This window comes from Lepidochelys kempii, chromosome 9 (genome assembly GCF_965140285.1).
Source record: "Lepidochelys kempii isolate rLepKem1 chromosome 9, rLepKem1.hap1, whole genome shotgun sequence".
NCBI lineage: Eukaryota > Metazoa > Chordata > Testudines > Cheloniidae > Lepidochelys > Lepidochelys kempii.
The window spans coordinates 97,596,995-97,620,596 of NC_136388.1; the positions used below are offsets into that span (position 1 = coordinate 97,596,995).

At 45.7% G+C, this 23,602-nt stretch overlaps 2 protein-coding genes across 16 annotated transcripts in view; one reads left to right on the forward strand and one right to left on the reverse strand.

Annotated features, from left to right (window-relative positions):
* The window catches only part of ARHGEF6 (Rac/Cdc42 guanine nucleotide exchange factor 6), an 83,770-nt gene that overhangs the window by 57,784 nt on the left and 2,384 nt on the right, over window positions 1-23,602 (forward strand). For 12 of the 14 annotated variants that reach the window (XM_073358442.2, XM_073358443.2, XM_073358450.2 and 9 more), the window contains one exon: window positions 281-2,877. The exons of 1 other annotated variant lie outside the window; for it this stretch is intronic. In XM_073358442.2, the coding sequence (XP_073214543.2) occupies window positions 281-421 (141 nt within the window). In that variant the 3' untranslated portion in view covers window positions 422-2,877. Of the gene's footprint in view, window positions 1-280; window positions 2,878-23,602 lie in introns of those variants that run through there. One more of the 14 variants, XR_012160633.2, reaches the window with a different exon arrangement.
* CD40LG (CD40 ligand) overlaps window positions 14,629-23,602 on the reverse strand; it is a 57,409-nt gene continuing 48,435 nt past the window's right edge. For both annotated transcript variants that reach the window (XM_073358454.2, XM_073358456.2), the window contains exons 6-7: window positions 22,998-23,063; window positions 14,629-17,535 (exon numbers count right to left, since the gene is read on the reverse strand). In XM_073358454.2, coding sequence (XP_073214555.1) covers window positions 17,165-17,535; window positions 22,998-23,063 — 437 coding nt within the window. In that variant the 3' untranslated portion in view covers window positions 14,629-17,164. The remainder of the gene's footprint in view (window positions 17,536-22,997; window positions 23,064-23,602) is intronic.

Consider the following 23,602-nt stretch of genomic DNA (forward strand, 5'->3'; position numbering starts at 1 on the left):
CTGTGACTCTTTGGAAACCAGCACTAAATTTTGTCAAATGTCCCTGCTTTGGGTGTGTTTGGGTTTTGGGGGGCTTTTCCCCCCACCACTTTTCAGTGACGATTAAGGCCATGCTACAGCACAACACTTAAGCACATGCTTATGTCTATTACTATTCAGCAAAGCACTTAGGCATGCACTTAACATTAACCGCATATTTAAATGCTTTGCTCTTTTGGGCCTATGAGGTTTTTGAACTTTGATAAGAATAAATATAGTGGGTTTTTTCTTCACCCCACAGGAGAGTAAAAAAATGAAACAATGTTTGGAAGAAGAGCTGAAATCAAGAAAAGATTTAGAGAAGTTAGTCAGAAGGCTATTGAAGCAAACTGATGAATGTGCCAGGGATGAGACTGGGCGCAAGTCCTCGGTTTTAGCTTGAATTCTGGATGAAGCTGCTGGCAGTTGCGTGTGACCTCAGGCGTTCTTGGGAAGCAGAACTGGATGCTTTGCTTCTTCTTGCTCCTTATTTTATTTTGTTGTGGTGGGGTTTTTTTGTTACAAAAAAAAAGTGGTAGTGAAAAATAGTCTGTTTCTATTCCATAAGGATATAACACATACCACAAACAAGTAAACAGTCAACAGCTAAAATGGTCAGCAAGGGGTCTACGATTCACAATTCATCTGCAGCAACTAATACCTCATTGTACCTGCTACTGGAAGCAAATAAGAAGTCTGCAAATGACTGCCACTCAGAAGAGGGATTTGACAGTGGTTTCCTATAAAGGAAATGTAAGCACTTTTTATGCTTTCCTTTTTATTCTTTTTAACGTGCCCGGTACTTAATTTATTGAATGGAAGTGTTATTGAGCTGGAGTCAAGTAAAAACCAAAAAGCAACTAGCACTTGTTTTCTGAAAATCAAGAATGGAAGTTTTCCCCTCCAAATATTCCTCCCCACCGCCCTTAGTTGTCTGTAGTGAGCTAGTGCCCTGCAATAGTGTGGTTCCCATGTGGCCTTTATACAGATGAAAATGTGCAATTAACATTTTAAGACATTTTTAATTTAACTCCTTGGAGCAGTAGGAACTTCTTCTGTCATTAGCACATCAGGAAGTCACATTGACTGAAACTGCCTCTTAGCAGCTAATGGTTAACACAACAGTTAACTTCTCTTTTGCCCAAAGGCCTGTTTCTAATGCATGACCTCTAATACTTATGTCCTGTTACATTTTCACGTTCTAAATGTCCATGTACTGAATAAGCTTTATATTTTCCCAGTCCTTTTACCTTGCCATATGTGCTCCCCTCTTTATGGAATGCACACTTGGCTTGACAAGGGGTTGCTAGGTTTTCCCCCCCCCCCACTTAAAACATTTGCGGTTCCTTCACCTTGGTTATGAAAAAAGACAATGACAACTAATTACTCCGTCCACCCCAAAGGGGCTTTATAATAGGAAAAAATGTTCTGTTGCAATAGGAAAAATATTTACATTTATGCTTTGACAAGAGCTGCAATGATCAATCTCCCTCCTGTATAAGAATTTATACACTTTTTACAAATTGCTGGCAGAAATACTAGCACCGGTACATACAGTGTGTATATATAGACGGCGTATTGCGTTTCCATCTGGCTCTGGGTTCCCCTTGTTTTGTTACTGTTGTCTTTTTTCCCTTGCTAGCAATACATCGTTAATTTTAGCAGAAGGTCTGGAGTATTCTAACTGTTAAGAATGAATATCAAGGGGCAGTGTGTCCCAAAGAGATATAGACACATATCATAGCTCATTGCTCTTTAAGTTCTTCATGAAGGAAATATTACAGGGAATAATTATAACCCTCATATTGCAATTAAAGTTCAACCTGAGTGGGGCAAATTGCATTTGGGAATGAAAAGCAATTAGGCTGAAAAGCTGGATTCTAAAAACGGTGGAGCATTTTAAAATGGGTTTTCATTTTATTGCGAGTTTGTTTGGGGTGATCTTGTTTGTTTGATTTTTTTTAAAAAATCTTGGGCCTTGTTTGCTCTGGCCAGCATTCACTATCCCTGTCCTTACTTCTCGATGGTAGGCGGTCCCCAAAGTGACCGACTCTCTGACTCCTCGCACATCAGCAGTAAGTGTGTGAAGCTGAACTGTACTAAGCTGACCACTGGTCCTGGCAATCTGTCCATGCCTCATTGCATGGGCACTGGGCTTTAACATCCATTCGCTTATGAAGGGTAGAAGTGTGAAATGTTGGTGTGTGGCTAGGTGTCATGAAGCTGGTTCTCCCACTTCCCGAGTAACATCCCTGTGCTGCTCCTGTCAGAGTAACTTCACTGAGTTTTGGGGAGCCAGGGTAGAAGAGGCAGTAATCTACACCATGCTCCGGCAGCAGCTCGGCTGTGTCTGCTGTCTCGCTGGCATTGCACGTATGCACACACCCAAGCGACATTTGGCTCATGAACTGTAATCAATAAGTGAACTCAACCCGACTGTGACTTATAGTCCTGGGCAAAAGGTATAAATATATCCATCTAGTTCAGAGTTTATTTGAACCCATGCTGTGTACATATGCATGTTTATAGGATTTTTAATGTGCTGGAGGATGTGCTATACGTTTTTGGAACAGACGCATGTACTGAGCGTAACAAGCCAAAAATAAAATTAAATAAATAAATAAAGGAAAGGAAGCCATGTCAAACTGATAGCAGTGTTGCCATAGTTACTTTGTTTACAGTACTTTGTAAATAGGTTCTGGTTAGTCTGTCTTAAGATGGATGCTCCCTGTCAGCTGCCTTCCACTTGATCTTTTGTCATGTAGATTTATTTACTTATGCAAGTTCAATTTTTCTAATGTTTTTATTTTGAACTATTTTTAAGTGACATTTTCAACAAATAAAGAAGGATAAAAATTGCTTCTTTGCTACATCTGTTGATTTCTGTGTCCAGTTCCCCTCTTCCCCGAGACTGGTATCCACAAAATACAGCACCTGTTCGGTTAGCCTTTCAGTGTCTGTGTCACAGGATAGCTGGTTTCTGTGGACAGACTGAGCCCAGTACCACTGCACTGGAGCAGGGTAGCCCAATCCAGCTAATTGAAGAGGGCTGAGCTACACCTGGGCCTATTAAGTGCAGCTAGTAGGCAGCTGGTGGGATAGGACTGAGACAGGTTGAGCCCAAGTCAGCAGAGGTCACACTGGAGTGGAGCTGACAGCTGTGGTGGGTCCCTTGAGCAAAGGGGCAACTCCACAACCTCAAGACGGGAGTGGAGCTGGAGGAGACAAGGTGCTGCCAGGAGCTGGAGAGCCAGAGACCCCTAGGAGGGGTGACTTAGCAGCCTGGGGACCAGGTATTAGCTTAAGACTCTGTTCTCTTTGTTTGTTAACCTTTGTTATAAAAGAATAAACCTCCTGGACTGGGCCTGGGCATGGAAGTGCATGCTTGGCGACAGGGCAGCATTCTCCCCTCCTCCCGCCCCCGACAGTCTGGCATTGGGCCCAAAGGCCATACCAAGAACGAGTTGCCAATGTAAGGCTAGAGTTTGCAGACTCAGGGTCCTAACTTATCTAGGATACAGGCTGTTGGCAGGCTCTGGCATCAGTGGATTTTACTGAAAATCCTGCCGCGGTGAAATCTGGAGGTGTTCAAAATACTGCCCACAGTCAACCAGATTTATATGGAACAGGGGAGTTTTGTAAGGATTGCTGGCTGATTCTCTGTTACATCCTCTGCAGCACTGGGAGGGGTGGTGGGGAGCTGGCTGCTGTTGAGGAGCTGGCCGCTCCCTGAGTCTCTGCCTGACTCCAGCCATGGGTTAGAACAGCCTGCTCAAACGTATGTCAGCTGGCGATGGTCCCACCCTCCTCCTGTCATGCCCCCTGTGCTGGGACTATAGGGATGTGGGTGGAAAGAACTGGCTGAGCAGGTGCATGTTCACTGGGCACTCCTCCATCCTGAGGGAAATCCCAGCAAGCAGAGGAGCTGAGTCTCTGCTCCATTTGGATGAGGATATGCTCCTTCACATGCCAGCTTATAGTACTCACCCCTGGTCCTTCTCACTGGCTTCGGGCAGTGTAAGGATGTCCTGCATGGACATCTATCTAGGTAAGTTACTTACATGGCCCCACTACTGTAGTATCTGAGGGTCTCATTATCTTTTAATTTGTTTATCGTCACAACCCTCCGTGAGGCAGAGCAGTCCTATTAGCCCCATTGTACAGAAGAGGAACAGAGAGGCTAAGTGACTAGCCCAAGGTCATACACGAAGGCGGTGGCAGAGCAGGGACTTGGACCCAGGTTTCTCAAATCCCAAATTACTCAACCCTAGCACAGATCTGCTGTAATTTACCTGCACAAGCCCTTGCAACATTTATCACTAACCCGTCACCCTCTGAAAAATGAGAAAAGCCCTTCTAGCTAGGACACGTGAAGACAGTAGTGAAGCTTTGGGTCTCAAAACCTTGCCTGTGCCCCATATTCATTCTTGTAAAGGTTTTCTAATTAGGGTATTTTACAGAGAAGTATCTGTTCTTTCTACTGCATCAGTCACTTGCCTGTTATACGTACAGTATGTTACTTTTTGTCCAGGTGGAGTTTATTGCTTCTCTGATGATTGGGAGTTGCAATGGGATTTCTGTCAGTCTCCCACTTGGACAAAACCTCTAGTACATGCCCATGTTTCTACTACATTTGTAATAGCACATTGTGATATTTATTAATTCAACCATCCTAGAGGAACTAGTGCTCCACATAACTGGTTTATTGGTGTAAATTCAGGCCTAAAGTCAGTGGGGAGAGCGGGTGTGAGGGTAGTTGTGGAAGGGAACAAGTTCTTGCATAGTGTGACAGTCAGCCTCCAGACACCCTACCGGTGATACTGTTCTGGATGCCCCATGAAAGCAAGTCACCTTGTTACCCTTCTGCCGCAGCAAGAGAGAGATTTGCTGCTGCTAAACTTCATCAGCTTCATGTCACTCCAGACTGTTAGCTAGCCTAACAAACTCCTCAGGACTCTGCTAGTCCTTGCCTTGCCTTGCAGGTAACTGTTGGTGCCCCTAATTCCTGAACCCCGCTGGAAGAGCGTTCCTCTGCAGTATCCAGGCCCTCTTGCTGGACACGCAGAAATTACTAAGCCTGCTATCTCCAAAGAGACAGAACGCACACCAGCCCGCTGGCTCACCAGGGGATGCACTCATCCCTTTTATATAACCGCACTGAGATGAGTTCATAATAAAATTAGTTTATTAATAAAGAACAGAGAGTTAAGTGATACCAAGCAGAGATAATAGAAACAGAAAATGATTACAAATAAAACAAAAGTATAACATGCTTCTAGGGGACTCCTAGCAGGCTCGACGCTTTGTCTACAGTTTCTCTTCAGCATCACCAACCCACGTAGCGGGGAGAACCCACCGTTCGGAGATACAAAGAGGGCCTACCTCTTTGTTCCCTCAGTGATGGATGCCAAAATGGCTTTTTTTTCATCTCCTTATGTTTCCCAGAACTCATTTTTGTACCCAGAGACAGGATGACTGTCACCCCACACCCGCGGTTCTTCTCTTCTTCTTGACTCCTGTGTAAATGGGGCTTCCAATGTTTTGGTTCCACAATGCTTAATTTACAGCGCAGACAGGGAGATAGCTGCCTGCCTTCCTGTCTGGGAGAAAGCCTTTCTCCCTTTGCTTGGTCACAGGCTTTAAAACATAATATCAGTAAGTAGCCAGAATTCCTCACATAGTGCTAAAACATACAGGTACGCTGATATTAATCACCAGTAAAAGACCTTACAGGATACACTTTTACAGGACAATAATATTGTATGCAATCAGTTGATTCCATTGCTTATCCTTCAGGGTTCAGACCCCTGTTCTCCCCATGCGGTGTCTGGACCACGATTGTCACACCTCCCTCGTGAGTTTGAGGCTGGAGTTTTGGCCACTGGCCATGATGTAAGCTTCACCTCTGCCCCCTCTTTTCTCGACAGGGCATTGACTGCTTCGTTCTCCAATCTCATAATTGGTTTAATGACATCTGAAATGACCATCCTAAATAGGGTGACCATATTTCCCTATGCTAAACATGGGACACCTGGTAAAATTACTCATATTCAAGTGCGTTCAACAGCAATCAATCAGAACTATGCAGTACAAACGTTCAAATTAACATCAAGTTGACTAAGACTGCGCAAAAAAGAAATACTGCAGAGTTGGACTCTTTTTATTTACTTTTTTATCTTTAAGGCTTTAGGGGTCACATAGGGAGGGGTGACACACACACCTCTACCACACACACACACTCCTGTACACCTCTCTCACACTGGGGGAGGGGGTGACCAACTGACTCGACTCTCCCTGCCCGGCGCTCTCTGCCCTCCATGCCTGGCTGGGCCCCTGGGACGGACACACCTCTCCCAGTACCTGGCACTGTGTCATCCCAAAGAAACACGTGGTGGAGCACGCAGGGTCACATGACCCCCCACCAAGATTCAGGAAGATGGGCTACGTGGATTGCAAGAGATTCTTTGCTCCTCAGACTCTCTTCAGTTTTGTCCATGTCTGAGACAGCCATATGAACACGGCTCCAGGGCCACTTTGCTCAGTCCATGGCAGCTTTGTGCATTTGGGGTGGGGGACTCCAACTGGGTCTCTGCTCTCTTGGCACTGGATCTTTCTACCCCTTTCCCTACACTCTGCCTCTAGGATTCTTCGTGGTGCCAGTCTCCTGCCTTGGACTATGGACTCTTTCTTCTTCGGTGCCTTGCTCTTTCAACTGGTTCTTTGTACCCTAGGGAACTGTGGCAGCGTGTATGCACATGATGCAATATCCATTCTCAGGAAAACACTGCAGCTATACTAGGTATCCATCCGCTCCCGCAGGTAGCACATGGTCTGCTGGGTTCCAGCCTCTCCCTCCCCCCCATCCCCAAGGTCCACCTCTCACGCTGGTATTTCTGCAAAGTTATGCTTGCAGAGGATTTGAGGGCACAGCTTCTTGATATTCACACGGTTTCCTGCCTGGGTGTGGTGCTTACTCTCCCTTTTTCCTCTGAAAGGACAATCTGCCTAATTCCTGTCAAATTCCTACTAGGAAGCCCTGCAACCAGACACAGGGGGCCTGAGTCTCCATTGCTGGTCACCCTAATCATAAATCACAGAGTAAGGGGCATCTTTCCCCCTCTTCAACATCCAGACTCCCCCCAGCAGTTGTGCCATGCCCATCTGGGTCACTCAGGCAAATAAAGGGTTCTGTCACCCTGAAGGCATGATACTAGCTCTCTTACGCGCCTGAGTTGTCTTTACTCCCAATGGAGTCCTGGCCCGCAGCAGTTTATGGGGCACAGTATCTTTGAGCTGTGCCTGTTTCCTTCACTTAGACCAATAAAGGGTTCTGTCACCCCCTTAAGGTGTGAAACCAGATCTCTTTCCACGCGGAGTCTGCCCTGTTCCCAGCAGAGTCCACAGCTTTACTATCTGTACCAGTGACTCACTGACCCCAGCACGCCACTGAGAGCAGGGAAGACCACTGGGAGTGGTGAGACTCTGGCACAGCTGGGAAAGCTGTGAGCCAGTACGCCACTAAGAGCAGGGAAACTGAGGCATAGCTGGATGGGGCTGTGGGCCAAAACCGCTGCGTCAGCACTCATTGCATTTCTGAGCAGTAGGTCCCAGATTGTGTGGCTTGGTGATACTGGACAAGTAACTAGGTGAGAAAATTGCTTTAGACAAAGCTTTGAATAAGCTTTGAATAAAAAGCTTTGTCATATTTTTGATTTATTTGTAATCATTTTCTGTTTCTATCATCTCTGCTTGGTATCACGTAAATCTCTGTTCTTTATTACTAAACTTATTCTTGTTTTATTGTAAATTAATCTCAGTGCTGTGATATTCCAGTGAGGTGCCCATCCTCAGCTGAGCCAGCAGGCTGCTGCTGTGTGTTCTGTTTCTTTGGAGACTTGGTTATTTCGGAGAGTGGCCAGTGAGAGGGGCTTGATGGAGGAATGCTCTTCCAGTGGGTTTGGGAGCTGGGGGAACCCAGGGTTACCTGCAAGGCAAAGTTTGGATTGGCAGAGTCCCGAGGAGTTGGTTTGGCTGGCCAGCAGACTGGGAGCTATCACATAGTGTAGCAAATCACTCTCTTGATGAGGCAGAAAAGTGACAATGTGACTTACACCTCAGGACTCCCTGAGAAAGCGTCTCTCACAATAACAGCAGGAAGGGACACGCATTTATTCTTTGATAATGCACGTGGAGTTTGATCTGATGTCAGCAGAAAGACTCCCATTGACTTCAACAGCCTTTGGGTCAAACCCATGAAATGGAGCTGTACTGAACAATGTTAGGGGGCTGTAAACCACTCTTTCCTTCAGTGACTATAGTTATACTAGTACAATGCCGACAGACCCCGATCAGCGGCAGGCGGGATCGAACCAGGGACCTCTGGAGCTTAGAGCATGAGCCTCTACCGCATGAGCTAAAAGCCAACTGTCTGTTAGCTAAGGCTGTAGAGCAGACTCATTTTCTTTCTCTCTCTAAGTGGTCTTGGTGCCACTAGATGGGACAGAACGCCACACCCAGAAGGTGTGTGGGTTACACTAGCACGAGCGTTTGTTTTAAGGCGAGGAGAAACACATCAGCCTAGCTGGGGAGGCAAATGTTTGAGGCTTGGCTGTGAGGTGCATTGGAAGGGATACTTGGTGCTTAGGCTGGACTGTGTTCAGAACTGCGCAGTGTGAACGCAGCTGAGCGCAGGGCAACACTAGTGTTTCCTGGCAACTTTTGAGGTTTTGATATTTGTTTTCATTCTGCTTTGTAACAAACACGCCCTTTCGAAAGTCTTTGTGAAAATGGGCCTGTGTCAAAATGGTCATTTTCAGCTGGAAACCTGAGCATTTTGGCAGGCAAAGGGGGCCACCATTCCCTCCATTCAAGTTCAAGTCTCTGCACTCGCTGATTCAGAGCTGAGTATTTTGTCCCCAAATCACTACAGAGTACGAGGGAGAGTGTCTGTCTGTTTCTCTTCCCACTCTTCCCTAAGCAGCTTGGATCATAAGGCTAGATGTCTGGGACCCAACTGTCCCCTCAGCTGCATATGCACAAATCTCAGGAAGTTACTAGGAGAATCTAACCCTTCTAAATGCCTGGTCTTTTGAGACCATCTCCTGTCTGATGCCTCACAATGGTTTAATGTGGTTGTCAAATCTGACTGAAATGTTATCATCTTGTTCCCAAGGCAGGGGAAGAAGTGTGACCACAAAAAACCAAACTTCAGCAGGATGGGAATTCCCTTCCCCTCCCCCAGGTCATGTTCACTGAGCCTGGTTGCTTGTTGCCCTGAACCTTGTGCTGCCATTGACTCCAGAGCAGAATGGGTGTAAAGCTACCATTCTTTCCCTGCACTCAGCAATGACAGGGCCTCAGCTGGAGGACTATGTCCAGTTCTGGGCAGTGCACTTCAGGGAAGATGTGGACAAACTGGGGAAAGTCGAGAAGAGATCAGCAAAAATGATTGAAGGCTTAGAAAACATGATCTATGAGGAGAGAGAAAAAACTGGGTTTGTTAGTTTGGAGAAGAGAAGACTGAGGGGAGACATAGTCTTCAAGTATGAAAAGGTTGTTATAAAGAGGAGGGTGATAAATTAATCAACTTAACCATCGAGGACAGGACATACTGGGCTTAGGGAAGCAAGGAAGATTTAGATGAGATATTTAGGAAAAACTTCCTGTCAGAGTGGTTAAGCACTGTAATAAATTGCCTAGGGAGGTTGTGGAATCTCTGTCAGTGGAGATTTTAATGAGCAGATTAGACAAACACCCATTAGGAATGGTCTAGATAATACTCAGTCCTGCCATGAGTGCAGGGGACTAGACTAGATAACCTCTCAAGGTCCCTTCCAGTCCTACATTTCCTTGATTCTGCTTTGGTAGAGTTTTACACCTACTTTGCACTGCTGTCAATGATTGCACAAAATGTATGACAATGGAAACTCAGGCCCCCTGTGTCTGGTTGCAGAGCTTCCTAGTAGGAATTTGACAGGAATTAAGCAGATTGTCCCTTCAGAGGAAAAAGGAAGAGTAAGCACCACACCCAGGCAGGAAACCATGTGAATATCAAGAAACTGTGCCCTCAAAACCACTGCAACCATAACTTTGCAGAAATACCAGCGCGAGAGGTGGACCTTGGGGTAGAGGGAGGGAGAGGCTGGAACCGAGCAGACCACGTGCTACTTGCGGGAGCGGATGGATACCTAGTATAACTGCAGTGTTTTCCTGAGAATGGATATTGCATCATGTGCATACACGCTGCCACAGTTCCGTAGGATACAAAGAACCAGTTGAAAGAGCAAGGCACTGAAGAAGAGTCTATAGTCCAAGGCAGGAGACTGGCACCACGAAGAATCCTAGAGGCAGAGTGTAGGGAAAGGGGTAGAAAGATCCAGTGCCAAGAGAGCAGAGACCCAGTTGGAGTCCCCCACCCCAAATGCACAAAGCTGCCATGGTCTGAGCAAAGTGGCCCTGGAGCCATGTTCATATGGGTGTTTCAGACATAGACAAAATTGAAGAGAGTCTGAGGAGCAAAGAATCTCTTGCAATCCATGTAGCCCATCTTCCTGAAGTCGCTGCTGTCTGAGGCTGCATTAACTTCAGGGGCATTTGACTGGTCAGTGGAGCTGGTTGGAAAAATGTTCGTCAAAACCTTTTTGCAACCAAAACAGCTTTCTGATTAAACAGACATTTTCACAAGAAAACATCTATTTTTATCTGTGTTTTAGGTGGTTAAAAAAACAAAAGAAATTTTTGGTTTTCAGCAACCAAAGACCAAGTTTTTCAACAAAATAAAATAAAAATGAAAAAATCAGTGAAAAATACATTTTCCAACCAGTGCTATTATTTCCCTTCTTTCCCATGGGTCCTTGCATGCTGTCCACAGGTTTGGCTGCATGATTGTCTTCCATGTGTGCTCACCATTCCCTGGCCACCCAGAACAGACCATGGAACATAAAACCGTTCCATGCCCAATTCACAAATATTAAGGAGACATCACAGTAGTACACTTCACTACTCCTGATGCAATTATCTGGCTTAATCTTCTGAATGTAAAATTATAGTTTACATCAGCCTTATGAAGAAGTCAGAACTCTGCTTCTTATTCAAGGCCTGTTTACAATATGGAGATCCTGCACACAGGTCGTTGCCATTAGCAGTAAGGGACGTGGCAGGCAGACCAACTTATAGGACAGATCTTTGCTGAGCATACACATAGATGCTAAGGGGCCTGTGCTAGCCAGCAGCCTGGCCCAGATCACGTTGCCAAGTCTCATGAAGAAAAAAAAGTGGCACTGCCTTTCAAAACGAGTCCACCCCATTTCAGAGGAAGGGGAGTGGGGATGTGGGAGGAGGGATACAAATTCCATATTTTTAGTAGTTCTAGTTTTGCTGCATACAACATTGTTACACATTAAAAATATTAAAATAATACATTTGTGTGTACTTACGTTATTTAAAAAGGTCATCCTTGCTCTCTCCATCCTCCATGGTCTCTGTTGCCTCAATGTGGTATATGCCTGTGTTGAACCGTTGAAGCATATCCCGGTTTGGGACAAAAAAATGGAACATAGGCTGTGTCAAGTGGACAGGCCAGAAAGTTCACAAACTTGGGCGTGTTTTCTTAAATGAATGGGAGTGGGGATAGGAGGATTCTAAAATTCAAATGAAGTGCATATACCTTGATGCCAGTCAATCACTGAAACCACTGCTAGAACCGTTCTCAAACTACACCTCTGTGTGGACGTCACCTATTACGAAAAAGCCCCAAATAAGGAGCGATTTGGTGTCACTTTGCAGCAAATCGCTCCTGAAGCCAGACCCTCCCTCTCCAGTTCCACTCCTCATACTACAGCTCTGTCACTACAGCCATGGTGCGTTGTGGGTAGGCATCCCAGAGTCCTCCACCTCCTTCCCAAACCCACCCTCATCCCACTCTCCCTGGGGGGAGCTTCACGGCTGACGGGAGTGGCGCAGTGTGGGATGCAGCGGGAGGGCTGCCGGCATGGGGGTCAGCGTGCACCTGCCCGACCCCCGCCACCTTCTCAGCCACAGGGCCTTGGCCTGGGCATGAGCCATTCTGGCCATGAAGGGAGGCGCTCTGGCCTTTTGGGGAATTTGAGCCCTCTGATTGGATGCCCAGCCTGCTTGCCCGCCTCTTGGGGCAGAATAACCAATCAGAGCTGCTGCAGGCTGAGCTCGCTGCTGCGCTCTCTCTCTCTCCTCAGCAACCTCAGCCTCTCTCAGGAGGGGGCGGGGGTGCAAAGAGCCCAGCCACTTAGGGTGGCCCCCACCCCATCCTCTGGGCAGTGGGGACAGGATGGTTCCTCTGCCCCCACCCCACCCCCCCCAGCATCGCCTGGGAAGGGGCACGGGGGGGGTGACAGCCCATGGAGCCCCCCTCCCCCCCTTCTAGCCTGGAAGGGGGAGGGGACCCCACTGCAGCCCCTAGGCCTGGGAGAGGGGTGTGAAGAACCCAGGAGGAGCAGAGGTGAGGCTGGGGGGCTGAACTTGGGGATGGGGACAGAACTAAGGGGGGGGGGGGGGGCTGAACTGCGGGATGGCTAAGGTGGCCGAACTGAAGCAGATTAAGGGGGCCGAACTGAGGGCGGGGGTCTGAACAGACAGGGCTGAGGAGTCTGAACTGAGGGGCATTGGGGGGGCTGAAGTGAGGGGAGTTGTGGGGGGCTGACCTGAGCAATGCAGGGGGATGAACTGAGGGATGCAGGGGGCTGGACTGAGTGGGAGACTGAACTGGGGGTTTGAGGGAGCTGACCTGAGGGACGCCGGGGTTCTGAATTGAGCAGGGAGCTGAACAGATGGGGTTAAGGGGGCTGAATGGAGGTGCTGGGCACTAAGGGTGGCTGAACTGTGGGGGGCTAAGGTGGCTGAATTGAGGGGGTGCTGAACTGAGGGGGGGGCAGAGGGCGCTGACTGGAGGGGCACGGGGAGCTGAACTGAGTGGGTATGAATAGAGGGGGCTGAACTGAGGTGCTGGGAACTGAGGGTGGCTGAATGGATACGGGTAGGAAGACTGGAGGGCTGAACTGAAGGTTTGAGGGGTGGAGGCTGAACTGTTGGGGTGGGAACCAGGTGGCAGAATTATTTGCTAGGCAGGGGACAGGAAGATGTGGGGGTAAGAGCTTCTGCAGTAGGGACCAGAATCACCTTACCCAATAAATTTGGGAGAGTGGACAACACTGATTGTCAACCACACACGCACACTGGGGATGGGCCAGGGGAGATCAAAAATCAAAAGACAGACCAAAAAAGCACAGTATAATCGTCTTTTCAAAAGAAAAACTCATGATTTTTTTATCTGTGGAGGCTGGCAATACAGTACTGATGCCTGTGTGTCCACGTTGCTACTGTGCTGATATAGCTCCGCCATTAGGGATTTGCGCAACTCTGAATAGGGGAATAACTACACTGAAAAACCTGAAGGATATTTTGGTGGTAGACACACATGAGTTTGGATGCATGTGTGCCACCACCGAAAAAGGATGAATTCTACTGGTGCAATTCTTGTGTCTATTGTATTCTACTGTATATAGCCTCTTCTACCACCACACTTATCTCCATGGTATCTGAGCACCTTCAGTAGTGCATAAGCACAGTGACTAACATCTGTCACGTGTTATATGTTCTCTCATCCTCTCCCCAGGGGCGAATTGTGTGTGCAGTGGAATGTTTTGTTTTGGTAGGGTTTTTTGTTTGGTTGGTTGGTTTTTAATACACATTACTCTGTCAAAGAAATGCATCTTAAATTTGGAGCAAAAGGTAGTGAGATTTGTAATGGTCCTTCGTTCCTGTGTGTTACAATAGCTAGCTGCTTAATGGGGCCGTTGCGGTATGATGAGTATGATTATGTATAGGGTAACGGCTAGGAATGTAGAGAACTCTACTTTCAGTAAGTGCTTGAGGAGAGAGTGCATTGTATGTGGAGGAAGGATTAAAGCCTGAATGATGCTCTCTCTGTTTTTATGCTTGAACGCAGAACATTGGGGGAGTTTGTTCCATAGTCTCTGACCAGCCCCCAGGAAAGCTCTGTGTCCCACACAGAAGAGCCTTACCCTTATTGCAGAGAGTTCCATCGTGTCTGAGCAGTGCAAGTGTCGACCATTGTCTTCATCCCAGGTCTTTAGGCTCTTTTAGATGTCTTGGGGCCAGGCCAGGGAGTTCCTTGATCACAGTGCTTTCACCTCTCAAAGGTGAGATGGCAGTATCTCATGGTCACAGCATTGACTGCTGCAGAGACCTGGTGAAAGCCCCTGCTTCAGGGACAGAAGCCTTGATAAGTTCACTGTTTCCCAGCTGTAGCTGATCTTCTGCCCTGAGATATCTGCTGTCCATTCCTTCTGACTCCATTCGCGGGGTTTGATTTCTATGTCAATGTGAAATGATGTTAAAAACTCCGTAAGTTTCTATTATGCTAAATATCCCATATTGTTTCTTATTTTCATATTGGTTGTTGAAAATGAGACACCTGTATGTATTACATGCTGCAGCCACCTCTTCCCCCCATCACAGGATTCACCACTGCTGCATTGCAGGAATGGAAATGCAAAGAGTTGCATTTACAGAACAATCTGTGAGAAATAACTATCCAATGGTTCTACCGATCCTTGTTCTTTAACTGGCTGATAATGGCTGGCAACCAACTAGGGTACATATATTTGTATACTACGTAGTTATTGCACAGAGTCAGTATGCAAATAAGATTCCCTAAATCAGTCAGTGTGAAGAGAATTGTATGTAACTGCATTCTGATTGGCTGAGATAATTTCACTTTTCCACTTCCATCTGATGAAGAATAACTTTTGCAGGAGGAGGAAGTTACGCAAAAAAAAAAAAAGAGGTGGGAGTAAACTCATACAGATACACAGGAAATACATGGATGAAACAAGCACTGGAATATTGTGTATGGCAACAGAGAAAAAGTCAAAATCCCTTTCAAACTGCAAGAGTATATATAATGTTGAGTGTCATGACTTCAGTTAGGAAAGCATATATAGTATCCGTGCTCAGATGATACAGTGATGGGCAACAGTATAGAACTCCACGCTAGACCCCAAATCAGAGTGGCAAACTCTGGCATTATATTTTTTAAAAATGCAATCACATTAAAAACTGTATAAAATGAAATTTTATTTGTTAATTTATCAAGGGTATGTTATTTGTAACACTACAGTATGCAGAATTCTACACCAACTGTTGTAGCAAGACTGCAGATCAGCTCAGCGCTGTGATGTATAAGCAACACAGCACTTCCGGTTTAGCACTTCAGAACTCAACATTCAATACTGCGGATCCAACATTACTGCACAAACATAACAACAGTCATGTTTATTCCTTGCACACTTTCTATTTTCCAGTGCAGCTTCGAGTTGTTCCCTCCCTTTGTCCATGAATATAATACAGCTTTAATTAAATAAATAATTTTTACACAATGCATCAAACAAAAACATTTCACTGACTCCATTTTCTAATAAAGTTATGCCACCAACACTACATATTAAATTATAATAAAATTAGACTGGCAGTTTCTGAGCATGCCTCCCATTGACATCCGTGGGTGCAGCATCAGACCTTAAATCCACAGTCACTGGTGTTGGTATGTTCTGTGTGTAAAGATTACTGCTTTCCATCCCAGAGGTGGCTGCATACTGAAGATGGGGCAAGTGACCATGGTATGCTATATGGGCCAATCTTGCAATCTTTAGTCAGGCAAAAATCCTATGTCCCAATCCTGCAACCCTTACACAAGCAATCTTATTTACTTCAACAGAGCTACTCCCATGAGTGAGCACCACTTGAGTGAGTAAGAGTTCCAGGATCAGGACCCTGAAAAGTCTCTTGGTATTTGGGATCTTTGGGTGCAAGGTGCTATGTAACTGTCTTAATTTATTATGGCCCAGATCACCCTCTCAAACAGTCCATGGGAGGAATGTCTGGGGAGAAAAATCTCAGCAAGGACATCCCCATACTACCCATTGATCCCACATGGAAAAGGCTCTGGGGCCTATCCATAGAGCTCCAGTTCCTCTGCACCAGCTATGGCCCCAGTGACCACAGTGGAGCCGCTCTACCAGGAGCTACCCTGGCTGTGGTAGCCCCAAGATGCCCAGGGGAGGCTCTACACAATAGATAAGACAACTTGGAGGTATATCATAGGACTGGACAGGGGATCCTGCCTGGTCCAGCCTTCTGCCTTCCCATTCCTTCCCATAGTGTGCAATAAGGGCCCATGGAGGAGGGTTGTCCGGGGGGCCTGGAGAGAAGGGGTAGTGGTACGGGGAGGGTGGCTGAGGCTCCCTTCCACGTGGGTGTGGGTTGTTCCATGAGCAGTGTCCCCTTCATTCACAAATCTATACAGGACAGTCTAGGCCTGTGCATGAAATTCACCCTGGGGCAGAGGACTATTTACGGCTCACTGAAGCCCTGTTCTGAGGACATAAGTGGCTCATGGACCTTGTGCAGGCCCTTCTTCTCTGGAGTGAATTTCACCTAGTGTGAACAAGCCTCAGCAAATATCACATGATTATAAAAGGTACAAGGTTCTGCTGATTGTATATTGTACATATACAGAGATGAAAAGAAGGGAGACTTCAGGTGAAATATAGAATTTAAATGGTAAATATGTATCATTGGCAGTTACTGCTTAAGGATGGCAATTTGCTGATTGCTTTTTTCCTAGAGAAGATGCTTCTAAACCCTTAAAGTTTTTCCACTGTTACTTTATAAGCAGATTGAAAAAGAGGTACATATAATCTATCTGACTGGAGTCCCCTGAGAGATACATAATGTTGTTTGGAAAGAAACACTCATATTATGTTCTACTAAATAAGCATATCCACCCTGTCAGACAAGTGATAGCACACAGGGCATGGAAGGCTTAAATACATATGATACAGATGTGTACAGACATTCTGCAATGAGAAAAGGTGAGAACAAAGTGCACACAGTAACAGCTCCAAACTTTGTTCTGTTTCTGTTCTAAGGGCTCATTCCACCCCTGTTAATAAATAACACAATATACAGAACTAGATACAAGAAAACTAAAGATGCAGAGGAACATAAATATTGGAAACCAGAAGTCACTTTGTTCAACAAAGTTGGGATTGGGCCTCCTGCAGCTCTCTTCTTCATGGCAGGTCACGTCTCAATAGAGTTTAAACATACCAAAGTATGTGTTTCCATGATCATAGTTCACTTGAGTCGAATCTGTCACATTAACAAACACCACGTCACCTTTCCGGAGTTCAAACACTCCTCCCAGGTGAGTGGATTGGAGGGCACAGTAAACACTGGATGAGCTGTGTGTATCCTGTCCCTTTAATAAGAGCCGATCAAATTCCGATGGTAGGTTCAAATAAATAAACACCGTAAATGGCGCCCCAGGAGTTTGCTTGGTGCAGAAGCTGACCTGGGAGTAGATGTAGTAGAGCCCTTCTTTTTCCACCTTCAATTTCCCTCCTTTGTAGGATATCAGGTTGCTCATAGGGGCATACCCCGTTTTCTGCCACTGTAAAACTGTGAAGGGAAAAACATCGCTTTTGAGTTGAATGAGTCAGAAATCACATTAGGAGAAAAAAATACCATTAGAACGTTTCATGTGAATGACAGGTTTCAGAGTAGCAGCTGTGTTAGTCTGTATTCGCAAAAAGAAAAGGAGGACTTGTGGCACCTTAGAAGCTCACGAAAGCTTATGCTCAAATAAATTGGTTAGTCTCTAAGGTGCCACTAGTATGTCTTTTCTTCATGTGCATGGAATCAGTCCAACCCCGAGTCTCTCTTGTCTCTTTAGACTGTAAGCTCATTGTGGTAAAAACTGTCTCTCTCAAAGTGTATCTATACCATGTAGCAAGATAACTGCTCCCCAGCACAGCTTCCCAGTCTCCATCCTGCTCCTGCCCAGATGCTCCTCCTCTGGGGCTGTGAGCACTGCCCACAGCACAGCACAGCCTCCCTCTTGCTGGGCTCCCTTCCCTGCTCTGGGAGAAAGGGGCTCTTTGTTCTTCATGGCAAGTAGTTGTATCGGTTGACATCATGTACAAGTTGACCAACGGTGATGGGAATTATTAGAGCTGGATTGGGAGCTCAAGGTGGATATTCTATCCCTCCCCTCTGTACTCTGATGGGATCCCAGCACTAGAGTGGCCACAGATTTGCACTGCTGTCATATTTATACACAGGAAGGAAGTTGGGTTTTTTGGTTCTTAACCCACGCTGTCCCCTCTGATTGACCTGGTGTGTGGCTTAGCATTTGGCCTTCTTTATGCAGCAGAGAAGTAGTCATGGTTATAATACATTTTGCTACAAATAATAGACACAAAGAGCCAGATTCTCAACTGGTGTAAATGGTCATAGCTCCATTGAAGTCAATGCAGCCTTCAGATGCTTGGGTATTGCCTTTGAGAGGAGCTGACTCAAAGCCATGAAGAGTCCCTCTGAAAGGAATGATGGTTTTTGTATTATCAGGTGTGTTCAACACCCAGGTGCTGACATTCGTTTCTGACCTGTACACTGTCTTTACGTTCCTCCTTCCATCGCCCTCTTCCAGCTACTGAAGAGGGTGGGAATCAGGTGAGAACGTATAAAAATAATCTTGCTACAGGTTTCATTCTACAGTCATAACAGGCGCCTCCGAGCCTAGCAACTTACATACCATAAACTTTCTCGTGGCAAAACACAAATCTCCCCCAACAGCATCGGCAGCACTGTCTGCTGCATGCCAGGATGGGCTCTTGTTTGTGCACCGGCTGCCACAGTTGGTGGGGGTGAGTGGAGGTGTCAAGGACATTTGAGGAGTACGTCCTTACTCAGGTAAAATGCCCATTAGAGTCAAAGAGATATGGGTCAAAGAGCACAGGAGGGGCCTTTTCTTGGCTGACGTGTACATCCACCTTGAGCACTGTCAAATAGCGAAACTGAAATAACTAAAACCGTCTCTAATGTAGAACATGAAATATGCCAGGCAATTAGAGTCCACCTACACCGCCTGCAGCAGCTAGTCTCAGGGCCCCAGGCTACAGACTTGATCTCGCGCTACAGCGCTCAAAACAGCTGTGTAGATGTTGTGACTTAAGCTCTGAAGCCCACCCTTCTCCCTGGGCTGCCAAGCCCGAGCTCCAGCTTGAACTCTTTGGATACATCTGCCCAGCAGCTAGACACTTGTGGCTGGCCCGTGCCAGCCAAGAGGCTTGCAGGACTTGGGCTGCAGGGCTGTTTCATTGCTGTGAAGATTTCTGGGCTTGGGCTGGAGCCCGGGCTCTGGGACCCTGTGAGGTAGGAGGATCCTAGGGCTCAGGCTCCAGCCCAAGCCTGGAAGTCTATGCAGCAATGAAACAGCCCAAGCCCCACGAGCCCAAGTCGGCTGGCACAGGCCACAGTCTAGTTGCTGTGTAGACATACCTTTAGAGGGCTTTTTTTCTCTATGGGCCTGATCCTGTGCCCACTGAAGTCAATTACCAAGTTCCCATTGACTTCTCTAATGCAAAATCAAGTCCTATTGAAGTTTATTGAGCAAATATTCATTTTCAACCTTACATTAAAAAAAAAAGTCTTGATTTTTTTTTCCTAATAGGAAAAAAAGAGTGAGAATCAGGTAAGGAAGTACAAAATAAATAACTAAGGTTTTTGGAAGTTTGCTAGACCTGATGGAGTTCTGAGAGTGGCGCTAAACACAGAGCAGAATTTAAACACCCACAGGCTAATCTGGATTTAGGGCACACAGATAATCCCATTGAAGGTTCTGTCTGTTTCAGAGCAAGCTATGTGTTGAGTGACCTACTGTAGTCCAGTAAAGAGAAGAGAATGAACTCCAGCCTCGGATATTAATATGAAAATAATATCCAGTATCAGTGTTTCTAATTACCTCACAAAGAACCCAACCCTGGAGAAACTGAAATACCATTCGCTGCAATGGGAGCAGGATGGGTATCTTGACCTTTAATAGGAAGTTCTCTTAGTGAAGGAATAATCCAGCATGAGGTCTATACATGTGCATGTTACTGTCTTGTTTTCTTTTCCCCAATGGCTGAGTCTAGGCACTGAGTTCCAGCCAAACTAGTTCATTTCTGAGTGTTTGTTAGTTTGCATTATAATATCAATAGGATTACAGGGAATTTTTTTGTGATTTTTATTTGGTACAAAGGTTTCCCCAAGGTTATGCGTTGAGCTATAAAGTGGAATAAAGTCTGTGTGAGTTGTAGCGTCAGAGATGGAAAGAGCTATTGCTGTTACTGGTAATTACTCCGGAGTCAATTGAAATGTGCTTAGGTTTAGAGATTCTTACCAGATTATAGGTCTGATCTTGCAGACTCTTACTCATACACCTTTGCTCTTGCAGCCTGTCTCCTGGGCCAGGACTACTCTAGAAAATTTACCTAGTGCTGACAATTAGTGCAGCCGAGCCAGTGATGAAAATGGTATAACTGCAAGTGTAGACAAGCCCACAACCAATTCAGCACAGTTTCAGGAAACTGTTCTAGATAAATGTAATTGAGATGGTACAGAACATGGCTCTGTGGTGTCTATACGTTCATTATAGTGACTAAGGGTATGTCTACGCTGCAATTACACACCCATGGCTGGCCTGTGCCAGCTCTCTCACGCTCCTGGGGCTCTGGCTAAGGGGCTGTTTAATTGCAATAGAGAGATTTGGGCTCAGGCTACAGCCCGAATTCTGGGACCCTCCCACTTTGCAGGGTCCTAGAGCCTGGCTCCAGCCTGAGCCCAAACGCCTACAGTGCAATTAAACAGCCGCATAGCCTGAGCCCCATGAGCCTGAGTCCGCTAGCACAGGCCAGTCATGAGTTTTTAATTGCAATGTAGAGATACCCTTTAAAGCCAGTGACCATCAGCGCCTTATCTAATGAGTGTTCTCCCTGTTGATATCAAAGGTGGGAAATTTTAGGGGAAATGTGGAGACAGCCTTGAGAAGAGTGAGACGCTTTGCATGCATAAAGACAACACTCATGACTAAGGGTTTGCAGGACTAGGCCTTATTCTGTTCTTACAGTTTAGCATGGGCTATTTCAGATTCTGCATATGATGAACATTACTCTTCACTTAAACCAGCCCTAACCTTCTCCACTCACAGCTGAGCCTGACAATCCCTGGTATGATGGGATTTCTTCATTTAGCAGTTTTTCTTGTAAAAATGACCACCAGAAATAACGTTCTGAAAAGCACACACATACACTACACACACATAGACCACACAAACACTCTCTCTGCTAAAGGCACCCAATTCCCCAGTCCTTCAAAGTGCATGACATGCCTACAAAATCAAATGTATTTTAGCCAGGTTTCAGCAGGAGGGTGGTCCATTTGAAAACAATGACATTATTTCCTTTTCTTAAAGACCATCTATTATTTATTTCTAGGAAACCTGATATTAAAAAAACAGAAAACAACCAATAATGAAGCAAAAGGAAACATGTTCATTGCGAGGTTTAGTTTATGTTGTCACCAAACTCCTATGCTGGAATTATTGTCTTCTAACTCACTGTAGCCTTTCAATTACACTTCACATAAGACCAAACAGAGCCCACCTTATTCAAGTGCATTGTCACAGTGGAGTCTAGTGGGCAGATGGACACGAGTAAGGCAAGCAGGAGTTAGCCTACATGAAATATCATCAGACTCAAGAATAATACTCTACATAGTTACCACTGAGTTTGATTCCCTGAAGTGTGAAACCCCATATAGGAAAATGTGTGCCCAGTGGTTAGAGCAGAGGACTGGGACTTAAGAGATCTGAGCACTATTCCTGGCTCTGCCACTGGCCTGCTGAGTGACTTTGAGCAAGTCACATCACCTCTCTGTGCCTCAGTTTCTCCATCTGTAAAATGCGGATATGCTACTCCCCTCCTTTATGAAGTGCTTTGAGCTCTATAGAAAAAGCACTACAGAAACGCTAGATATTATCATAGAATGATAGAAATGGAGGGCTGGAAGGGACCTCAAGAAGTCTTCTAGTCCAGTCCCCTGTGCTGAGGCACACTAAGTAAACCTAGACCATCTCTGACAGGTGTTTGTCCAACCTGACGGGGATTCCACAACATTCCTTGGAAGCCTATTCCGGAATTCAACTAGCTTTATAATTAGAAAGTTTTTCCTAGTATCTGACCGAATTCTCCCTTGCTGCAGATTAAGTCCATTACTTATTATCCTACTGTCAGTGGACACGGCAGAACGATCGATCACAGTCCTCTTTAGAACAGCCCTTAACATATTGGAAGACTGTTCTCAGGTCCCCCTCAGTCTTCTTTTCTCAAGGCTAAACATGCCCCGTCTTTTTAACCTTTCCTCCTAGGTTAAGCTACCTAAACCTTTTATCATTTTTGTTTCTCTTCTCTGGACTCTCTGCAGTTTATCCACATCTTTCCAAAAGCATGGCACCCAAAAATTGGACACAGTATTTCAACTGAATAGAATGGGACAATTACCTGCCACGTCTTACACACAACACTCCTGTTAATAAACCCAGAATATTAGCCTTTTTCACAACTGCATCACATTGTTGACTCATATTCAAGTTGTGACCCACAGTAACTCCCAGATCCTGTTCAGGATTTGGCTACTACAACTGCCCGGCCAGTTATTCCCCATTTTGTAGTTGTGCATTTAATTTGTCCTTCCTAAGAGAAGTACTTGCACTTGTCTTTATTGAATTTCATCTTGTTGATTTCAGACCAATTCTCTAATTTGTCAAGATTATTTTGAATTCTAATCCTGTCCTCCAAAGTGCTTGCAACTCTGTCATTGAAAATTTTATATGCATGCCCTCCACTCCATTATTCAAGTCATTAATGAAAATATTGAATAGTACCAGACCCAGGATTGACTCCTGGGGGACTCCACTAGATATGCCCTCCCAATTATTATAATAATTATTATGATTATTTCACCACTTATAAATCCCACTTTCCCCTCCTTCTCCACCCCTCCAATTTGTGAATAGGGTCTGGCAAAGCTGAGTTCCTTACCTGATATTTTCTTGGTGCTGTTCTTGAACCCTGTTAGGTGAGCTGAAATTGGTTGCTGCCTGTCATCTGCAATCAAACAAGGCCAGTGATTTATTCATGTGTTTATCCTTATTCATTATCTTAGGCAGTACAGCGACTGCCCTAGACGCACCTCCGTGCTGTGTAATAATATTAAAGTACACAAGAGCCAGAATCATCAGGACTGATTTTAAAAAGCCTCACCCCTCATAGAAAACTTCCCTGTCTAATAGAGATAATGGCCCCAATCTTGCAATGAGCTCTATGGAAGCAGCCCCCCGTGCCCATGCTGAGACCAGTAGGACCAGGGCCTACAGTAATATTCAGTCAAAAGTCTGATCGAACAAAACGTGTACAAATTCCCATGTGTATGAATGCGAATTCGAGCTCTGATGGGCACAGCAAAGTGGGGACTTTCAGCTCAGAGTGCCCTACTGCTGACCTTGAAAGGGTGTGTTCCAGGCACTGACAGCAAAGACATCTCAGGTTCAAATGAGGTGACAGATAGAGCTTTAAATAACCAACTCCCAGACCCTGGAGGGCTGGCTGGCATGCTGAATTACCAATAGGTTGCTGGTGGGGCACAC